The sequence below is a fragment of the Micromys minutus genome, assembly GCF_963924665.1.
Source record: "Micromys minutus genome assembly, chromosome: 2".
Taxonomy (NCBI): domain Eukaryota; kingdom Metazoa; phylum Chordata; class Mammalia; order Rodentia; family Muridae; genus Micromys; species Micromys minutus.
This window is the reverse complement of record NC_137971.1, coordinates 61896676-61906675: the sequence shown is the minus strand read 5'-3', so window position 1 is coordinate 61906675 and position 10000 is coordinate 61896676. Positions and strand designations below refer to the sequence as shown.

General features: G+C 46.0%; 1 protein-coding gene across 3 annotated transcripts in view; it reads right to left on the bottom strand.

Moving 5' to 3' along the window:
• The window catches only part of EBF3 (EBF transcription factor 3), a 113565-nt gene that overhangs the window by 34739 nt on the left and 68826 nt on the right, over positions 1–10000 (bottom strand). For 2 of the 3 annotated variants that reach the window (XM_080912379.1, XM_080912380.1), the window contains 2 exons: positions 3824–3905; positions 178–322 (listed from right to left, as the gene is read on the bottom strand). In XM_080912379.1, the coding sequence (XP_080768505.1) occupies positions 178–322; positions 3824–3905 (227 nt within the window). The remainder of the gene's footprint in view (positions 1–177; positions 323–3823; positions 3906–10000) is intronic. The other variant, XM_080912381.1, reaches the window with a different exon arrangement.

The following is a 10000-nucleotide window of genomic DNA, read 5'->3' as shown; positions in this document are numbered from 1 at the left end:
AAGCTGGCAAGGCCTGGCCCCTCTCCACCCGTGGGATGCTAGCTCTGCCCCATGAGGCTGAGGCGGTCTGGCTGCCTGGTGAGAGCAACTCCACGGGAATTAACACAAAGGATGGTACAAAGGAAAAAAAAGAAGCATTGCAAATAAAAAAAAAAAATACATGAAGCATGTGCCTACCATTTTCCAGATAAGAAGGGGCCGTACCTTCTGACGGGTCTAGGCGGCGGGCCCGCCTCCCGTGTTTGGAATTGTTGTGCACAAACATGTTGTCAGACACGGCCAGCACGTGGCCGTCCACGTTGACTGTTGTCGATACAACGACCTGTGAAAATGAAGTGGATTTGAAGATGGAGTTGGCACAGGAAAGCCGGGGTGGGCACCGCTGCCATGTGAGAAGATAAAAGCCAGCTCAGAGGCTGCACTGCAGAGACTTCACTCTTTCTGGAGACTCTGCTGACTGAAGTGCATTCACAGCTTTTTTTTTTTTTTTTTTTTTTTTTTTCTTTTTTGGCTAATGGGGGTGGTTTGTTTTGTTTTGTTTTGACTCAAGATTGCTTCTTTTCAACAACAACAACAACGAAAAAGGGGCCCTGCTCCACTAATTAGGGTTTAATCTCTTATTATGCTAACAAGTGGATTCAATTCAGAGAAATATTCTTCTAGCCATTAGTTTCCGAAATACCCCTCTAGCCACTCATTTGAAAACCTCTGTTTTGATTGATCTGCTCACATATTGATTAGATAGTTTATCTAATTTAAATTAGTTCACTTGAGACTAGCCTCTCTTGAAGACCTAAGAGGGAGGATTCAGTTGTGCCCCCCCCCAAAAAAGCTACATAAGATTAGGGTTCTCACTGCTATTCCCATTCCATCAGCAGATGATCCCTGGGTCAACTGTACAATTATGTTTAATATCTAAGAAGGAAATTCTTTGTACCTGAAAAAAAAAAAAAACTAAGTTTGAATTGTGGACATGTTTTTCAATGCTTTCTCAAGCTCATCGGGGAGAAAAAGAGGGCAAGGCTTGCTGGCTGCCTCATGTGAGTAGAAAATGAAGCCACCATACAGAGAGACCACCTTACTGGTGTCAACTGTTTTCTTCCCAGTGAGCTCACAGCAAGCGTCTCCGAAATGGTACACTTCAGCAGACCCAGGCAATAGCAAACGGGAGCCTGACTGCAATGTTTCTAACCAGGCTGGGTCAGAGGACCTGGAAAAGCAAAGAACCAAGCCCATATTTAATGTGGAATTTGACATAAAAGATGCTTGAGCACTCCTAGAGCCCCACCTGGCCAGGTCCTGAAGCCAGCTCCTCCTGAAAGCAATGGGCAGGGAGGGGGATGAGGACTGCCAGACAAAAGGAAGGTGACAGGCCAGTGGTGCCAAGGCTACAGCAAGCCTCAGTGAGTAGTAACCATCGGCAGGTGGCCCTCACATATAAGAATACATTGCACCAAATATGCTTATGACGGGGTAAGGAGATCCAGGAGCTCTCAAAACCACTGCAAGGCCCTTGTGTAAACCTGAAATGGCACTAAGAAAAAGCCTATTAATAAAACAAATAAAGTAAATTGATTTTTTTTTTAACTGATGAAAAGACAAATAGTTTTTCCAGGCATATGGGGTATGTACACCTATAATCCTAGCACATGGGCTAAAACAGGAAAATAGTAAGTCCAGGGATAGCCTGGGCTACACAGCCAGACTCTATCTCAAAGAAACACACACAAGCAAGTAAACAAATAAAAATTATGTTATGTGTAAAAGAGAACTCAAAGCTACAAGCTTATATAAGGATATGTGTGTTAAAAAAAAAAAAAAAAAAAAAAACCCTGTCTTTTAAACCCTCAAGCCCCATAAGATCATAGTGCAGGGGCATGATAAAATATGCACCCCCATCTACTGGTGGCACTGCCCCTGAATTCTTTCCCTCTTCTGTTGCCTGGATAACAAGGTCTCAGTAACAGTGGACTGTCTGAACGGAAAATGTGGTCAGTATAGCCAAGAGGCCTACTCTAGTTTCAGAATTGACCATTCTCTGTTCTGAAGATCTGGCATTGCTTTAGGTGCCTTGGCACCACTGTGATGTCACCTATGGTCCATCCAGGGGCTGCTCTTGTTGGCCAAGAATCTCCTTGGGATCCACTAGTATACCTGCCCTGAGTGTTCGGAGAACTTCCAGGAACACTTGAGTATGGTACAGAGACCTGCCAGTATTGAGGCACAGACTTAACCAGGATATAGTTTTAAAAATAAGAAAAGGCAAAAATAAGAATGTTAAAGACACTGTCTCTGCTCTGCCATCTATACAGAAAACAGTCGCTAGGGAAAACAGAAACAAAACCAAAAGCCAAACATACTGTATTGTCAAGTATGGGCCAACCCTGCAGTGCTCCCATAGGAAGCTACAAGAACTGTGACATCATTGCAAGCATCGAGTAAACCATAATGTGCCAGAAGTCCAGGTAAACCTTCTGAGAGGCAGGAGAGATTAAAGTGACCAGAGTTACCATGGTCTCACAATGCACAGTGATAGATGCCGTGTTCCACCATTGGTGAGACAGACAGCACCCTGATACTCAGTCTGCTGTGACCTCCTCTGCCTGGATGAACCAACTGTGCCTATGCCTTGTGATCTCCTGTGTTTAAAGAGGTGGGGGGTCTGGCCCAGTAGTTTGCAAGAGATGCTAGTCCCGGCCATGAATGCCAGTATGGGTGAACTAAAAACCTGCTTCCCTAAAGAGCCATGAAGGCAGAAGATGGACATTACACACTTCCCTGGAGGCCTGAACCTACAAACACTGTGAGCTGGTTGACCAACACACTTGACATCCCAGATAGGACTCCCTCGGCAATGTAGCTAATCTAGGACTCATTTTCATTGTGTACTTAGTTCTTCTAACTTTACAATGGAAACCAGAAAAACAGCCTATCTCATACAGAGAGGGCCCATGACCCTGACAGAGCCTTCTGATCAATTACACAGACAAGAAAAATATGGATGCTGTCAAGGCTGTGGTCCTTGAAGCCAGCAAACACACCTCTCCTTTGCAGACCAAATCCTCATTGCAAAGGTGCATGTGCTAGCCTAGATCCAGAACAGATTTGTAGTGGCTGACTCTGAATGGAAGGAGCCAGACACCTTGGAACCTTGGAGGCTAGAGGAATGTGTAGAGGCCTGTGCCAAGCAGCTCCAGACCCTCTATGAGGAGGCCCTAGACACCAAGCATACTGAGGAGTTTGCATCATGGTCCTCTTCCAACTCCCTACCCCCAAACACAGTGACAGTCAATCAGCCATCTTATCCCTAAAATGTGCACCTTTGGCCTAGCCAAGTTTTCAGAGCTGATGTCAGGTAGCTGCGGAAAACGTGATCCTCTCATTTTCTCTGTCCCTGCACAGACTCACATACCTGGCATGCTGAAAACACTAGAACATTTCAAAGTATATTTCATTTGTCTGTTTCTAAATTATTTACTTAATTTTATGTGTACATGTGTGTGTCCTAATATGGTAGATGGGCCACACGAGTACAGATGCCCTTGGAGGACAAAAGAGGTGTCAGATCCCTGGAACTGGAGTCATAGGTGATTGTGAGCCTCAATGTGTGTGTTGAGAACTGAACCAGGTCCTCTGCAAGAGCAGTAAGCATTCTTAACCACTGAGCCAACTTTCCAGACCATTATCTGCCTATTTTTATCCAAAAGAATCAAGTTTAGTGTGTTGCTAGCCTTGGGGAACTGAAGAGCTTTTTGAAAAATTGAGAACTCTGAAAATTTGGCAGGACAGGCAGGTTGGGCTGGCACCTCGAAGGGATTCGTACCTGGAACCTCCGCATGTCCCGAGGGTTGCCCGCATTCTTCAAGCAGTTCTGATTGCACTTGAGGAAGAACTTTAGAAAGAACCTATAAAAACACAAAGAATGGATAGTTAGGATTAGCCCACACAATACAACAACAAACAGCAGGAACAAAGACACTTGGAAGGAATAACCGTAGACACCACAGCTGTGCTGGCTGCCATTAGCAGGGGGTGCTCAGTGCAGATGCAGGCTGGCCAGGGATGCTCTTGGTCTCTGCTCTAAGTGACAACAAGCACAGCTGTTTGACACAACAGAGTCCCGAGATTTGTAATAACGACAGTGTCTTTCTGAGGGGCCTGTTCTCTCAAGAACCTTTGCAGAACTGTTAGCTTTTGGAGAGACACCCGCCCCAGACAGAAACACCAGCATCAGACAATAAAGATGAAGAATGTCTAGTACTGAAGTTTAAATTTTTCAACAAGTAACCACTGACTTTCAACACAAAAGTATCCTAAAGTGAACTTATGAAAAAGAAGATCAAAGTCGAAATGCTGCTGAATGTGCTGCATCTGTTGGGTCACCGCAGTTTCCAGGGCTTATCGTGCCAACGCAAATACACTGGCAAAGACAAACTTTTAAGCTACAGTGGAGTGTGAGAGCAATCGGAATGAAGTATACACAGGTATAAAACAGTCGAAGAATAAATTTAATTTAGAAGAAAAAGAAAAATGTTTTCAGTACGCCTAACCTTCCAGAAGGGAATGGGGTAAGGGGCTACCATGATGTATTTCTATGGATGGTCTCTATGTGTTTTTAAGGGACAAGCTGGTGGGTTTCGGTACTGCACAAAACGTCTTGCTCACGCTGAGCACAGAAGCAACTGGCCCCAGCCCTGGTGAGAATGAAAAGGCCAAGCACGGAAGGAAGCTTCACTCCCCATCAGACCTGGAGTTGTATGCGTCAGAAAGATTCAGGAGTCCCAGCAGTGTGTTGCAAGGCTTTGACGAAAACATAACTAGCCTGTCTTCCCTATCCCTACACGGTGACAAACAGGCGAGCGCCAGGCAACCTGCATGTGAGACACCCGCTCATGGATCTTTCCCCTACACCATCTCCATTCGCCAAGAGTGAGCAAAAGGTGGATTTCCGGCTAGCACATCGCCACTGTGGCTAAGAGCCTGTGTGGCAAAGCTGCATAGAACACCTATGCTGTTTTCTCCCCGAATGTCGCCTGTCTTGTTTAGAAGCTGATTGATGTTTTATGGTACTTCATAAAATTTCCTTGAATTCGCTCTTTCGTGTCCAGGGTCCTTCATTAGTGATTACAATATGAGAAAATAAAAGACTCCACAGGCTAAGACTTATTTCTCTTCCCAACATATCCTGGAGGACCCACAGAGGGCAGGAAGAATCTCTTTGATGAGGCTAAGAATGGTGGTCATTCAATTAAATTTTCTTACATACCATGAGTCCTTGCTACTTTGGACCAGAATTTACATCTTTTATTAACTCACCTCACCTATACACTTAGCTCACAATGCCTCTTAACACCATCTGCCATCAGCTACAGCAAGTCACTTGATATTCCACCCACCAATTTTTCCTAACAACCACTGTGCAATTAAACTCCACACGTTCTGCAGCGAGGTAAATTAGGCGCACCTGCGGCCACACTGCATTTGAACTGCATCAGAAAGGGCCTAACAAGGTGAGGGCGCCACAAAGTTACCGTCCTGTCAGGCAATTAGGTTTTCACTTCAGGGACAGCCACACGGTGCAATTATGCCCCACATTACCACCCGGCTAATCTGAGCAGGCGCCGGCCGAGAAGCTGCTCATCCACAAAGGTACCTGCTCAGAGCTGGTGTTGGGGCTTTTTTTGTAAAATGAAAGATTTCTCCCTCTTCTGAAGAGGCTGCTCTAAATTCCTTGATATCTGTTTGGCCAGCTTGGCTCTCTTCCCTCCAAGACAGAAGAGTGGATTTTAAAGATATCCTAAGCATTTTGGGGGCATTCTGGAGTCTAACTATCATCAGGTTACAAACTACAAGCCCCAAACTGGGTGCTGGATGCCACAAACACACACTGAGACTACAAGGGCCAGCTGAGGGCAGAACATCATGCTCACATGTCCGTGTTTGTTCTCTCTCTTGCTGGTGGCAATCACAGCCCTGTTTCTATGCAGAGTGTGCAACAGCAGTGGCCGTGGGTACAGGAGAAAGATCTACTGGGAACAACCCCTATGCAGAACAGGATCCCAGGCTCCAGTGACACAAAGTACACCACAAGCCAGCACAACCTTGCCAGGCCAGAGGGAAGCCTCCCAACACAAGGAGTGCTTATTTTAACCCTGGTTTTGCTGCTGTTTAATTCTAGGATGCAATTAAGGATTCATGGGTGGGAAACGGAGCCCAACCAAGGCAAGCCTACTGACACTGCGCACTGTTGCGTGGGAGTGGATGTGCTCTATGAGGTATGCTGTTGCAGTGTTTGGGAAAAGGGCGAGAAACCGAATGCCCACGCGTGAAGTCCAATGGCAATTCCCACATCCTTTACTCAATTACCCTTTAATTGGCTGTTTCCTAAGAAAAATCTGACAACCACTTTACATATCTCAGTTCCAGAGACTGGTACACAAAGGATTTAATACTTCTGTTATGAAAGGAAAAAAATCCTCCCGGTGTCAGAAAATCTTTGGCTTTAGCACCAATAAACTCTTTATTATTGCTAAGTGTGGATTTGCTGCTCAATCGCAAAGAGGCGATAAAAATTCTAACCTGTCATTAGTACATTATGCTTAATTGTGTACAGTGTGTTTTCCCTGGCATCTGCTGGCCCAACGTCAAAATGACCGTTATGTGCAGTAATTCCCTGACCCCATCTTTATTTCCCTAAAGACTCATCATCTTTCACAATGGGTACCAGAGTAAATCAAGCTTGAAATATGGGCTTTATTTACTTGTTTCTTACAGGCAGAGGGGAAGACAGTGGCTAAAAACACACTGCTCTGTGCCAAGCTATCCCCAGGAATACTCCGTTTGGAAACATCATGAAAAATTTCAGAAAGTTCTCAGGCAGAAAGTCAGATGCCATCACTGTAGAAATAGACTTTCCTCAGTGCTCACAGATGAGGGAAGACGCCATGAGGCTACTCTCATTCATTCTTGAAAGGACTGGCTCACTCTTCTAATGCCTAAGTTCCCCATGATGATGGGCTGAGAAGATGAGAACACAGCAAAGCTTTTGCCTGGAAGGACAGTAGGACTAGCCCAATAGCCCAGTCGTTCACGTTGGAAATCCTCTCCTGATAGGGTACTTATCCTCCTGCTGTGGAAGGGTGTGGCCCAGGGTACCCAATGAAGAGTGCCCAGAGGTTTGCTTGGATGCTGTTGTATCAGAGACCCAACAAACAACTCCAATGTTAGTGTGAGTACTGGGCAGCAGAGGAACAAAGCTGCTTCAGGGGGGACTAGAAGCAATGGGACCCTCTGTTTCCACCAGAGCCCAGTGTGGGGATCCCAGGGTAAGGGGTGAGCAGAGCCCCTACCACAGTAACTAATTTCAAAGTCGGCTCCATCTCTGTGTGTTTAAGCTATGAATTAGTTCATTTATATTTACTTTTATGAAGCTGATTAACCGAAGCTTCTCTATCTGATGAAAATCATTTTAATTGTAGTGTTAGGCTCCTGTGTAATATCCATTACATTATGAACTGTTTAAATTCTACATGGGTATTGTGTAAATTGGCCCTTTGTGAGCTAGCAGGCAATTAGGACCAAACAGCTCTCCTTTAAACGGCTACAGAACTTTGTGGTGGTGTTCAGGACAATCAGAGACAAAGGAGGCTGTTTAATTGTAATTTAATGGAATATCAAGGAGTCCGTGGCATTAGACGCTGGCAACAGAGAGCAGGAGAGAAAAATTAACTGCAATTATGTTTGATTAAAGCTATCCTTCTCAATAATCAGCAGTCCTGACAGGCCATGGGGCTCTAGTGAGCTCCAGGATGGCAAAAGGTGTTGAGCAATATTAGGGCCAATAAAGGGGATATTAGCATAGCTAATTACAGCCCTGCAAAACCTGTAAAGGGGGCCTCTGTGTATTGTAATGTGGGAAATAATTGGCCAAGGCCGTTATCAATTACATAAGGAATGAATTTGGTTTGTCAGAGAAAAGCTGATGAGATGCCTCTCATCTGACACCAGCCCTTCCTTCATGTTTCCAGGCGGCTCCAAACTCACCCACGTCCATCAAGAGCTGAGCTACCAGTGGCCAAGTCACTGATAAAATCAGCCTGCCAGCAAGGGTTAGGTAATTAATACCACTCACCTCCTCCCTCCCTGACACTGATGTTTTTACCTAACCAAAGCCACTAATCATACAGTAATGATTTCTTTCCCTCTGGTCAAAGGAAAAAATAAATCCATTCTGTAGAAATGTGGCGGGCTCCGAGGGTGTACCCTTGCGACTGGGGAGGACAGGGGAACTTGGAAGAAGTCTTACTCGGAGGCTCTTCAAACACCCTAAAGCCCATGTAGTTCCAGCGTATTTGAAGGGTGGAGGTCCTCTGAAGCTCCGCAGTGCTGCTCTACAGGGACTTTCATTTAGTTGGCTTTTCGTTGTCAAGAAATAGCCTGTTCCAGAGTTTAGTTTTGCCAGAGTTTGAGGATGTGAGCAAAGCTGCAGAACACTGGGTGCTCTAACCCTGAAGGTCCTCGTGAAAGACACATGCTCAAGCTGAGCGGTCCCAAAGTGCCCTGGCCTCTGGAAAGTGGCAGAGAGCCAAGGAAAGAGTTGTGGCTGCTCCGGCATCCCTGCACCTGATTCCAGCCTGTCTCTAGAGACACGACTTTCTCCTAGCCCACAGTCATGTGCAGCCCGGGAAACTGGAGGCCTGAAGGAAAAATATGGGTGCTTTTTTATGGGGCTGAGCGGCACAGTCTGAGCTGTCGGTCTGAGTCTTTAATGAGCAATACACTCAGGGTAGGGCTTCCAGCCCATCAGCCGAAACCTCAGAGCAGTCCTGTGTAAGTCAGGATGTGATAACACTTCGGGCTTCAGGGAGGGACACACCCAGCAGTTGCAGATAGGCCCCCACAACTTTAGTTACTACTATCTTAATTCATAATAGCCCAAGTGAGAAAAAAGAAAAAAAAAAACAGTCTGAAAGCCCACGGGAAAACTCAGCTTCAAGGCGGCAGACACCTTGGTGCCACGTGCTAGGGTTAGGGAGGATGAGGGCAACTGCTTTAGGTTTAGGAGTGTCCTCTGAAGGGGAAGAAAGCTTTCTGCGCTAGAGAGAGACTCTGGAACCCTGTGAGTGTGCCAAGTGCTCCTGAACTGTTTACTTCCCAAATGGTTAACGCAGGGCTATGTCAATTTCATTTCACAGGTTCACGCCCCAGAGGAGAACAAGCGGGGGGGGGGGGGTATATGGGGGGGCGGCTGTGACCCTTACCTGCTATTGAAATGAAATAGTTAAGAGGCAAATGAAAAGATAGAGCCTTTAAGAGACTTTCCCCTGACTGATAAGAGAGTGGCCGAGTGATCCTTGAGGTTCCTGCTAATTGCTGGCAAGTCCCTGAAAGCAGTGGTCGCAGCTGTGGTGTGTGCACGCTGGGCCATCAGTCGCTGGAGTATTGACTACTGAGCAATTCTAGCCGATCGGGTCCAGGCGCTTCAGAGACAATGTGCCTCCCTCACAAAACCTGTAATGAGCAGTTCCTATACACGACTACATTCTGCTGACATCAGATCTGTGCACTGAGATAGTACACAGGTCAATACGTATCGGATTTCCAAAATGCGAGGGTCTTAATGTCAGGCCTCTTTTTTCTCTCACTCCTGCCATTAGCGATGACTGGGCTCATGTTCTTTAATGCCATACGGGAGGAAAATTCTGCTCCATTAGTCTGATTTATTCTTCAAATATGCCATGACAAATTGCCTTAACACCAGACTTATTAAATTCTTGTACATTTCAAGTTATGGGTCTCACAGACGTGTAGTGCCTCCATGACGTCATCAGGAAGGGGCCCAAAGGTGACAGCACTGAGTTTTACAGTGCTGGCATATATGTTTTGTTGGGGGACACCCTCCCCGAGTTTCTATGCAAGAGGTCAAGGTGGCCTGCCCGCTTGCCAGGAAAGACCTGGTGTCCACAGGATGTGTTCTCCCATCCCCCAGCCCGCTCCTCTA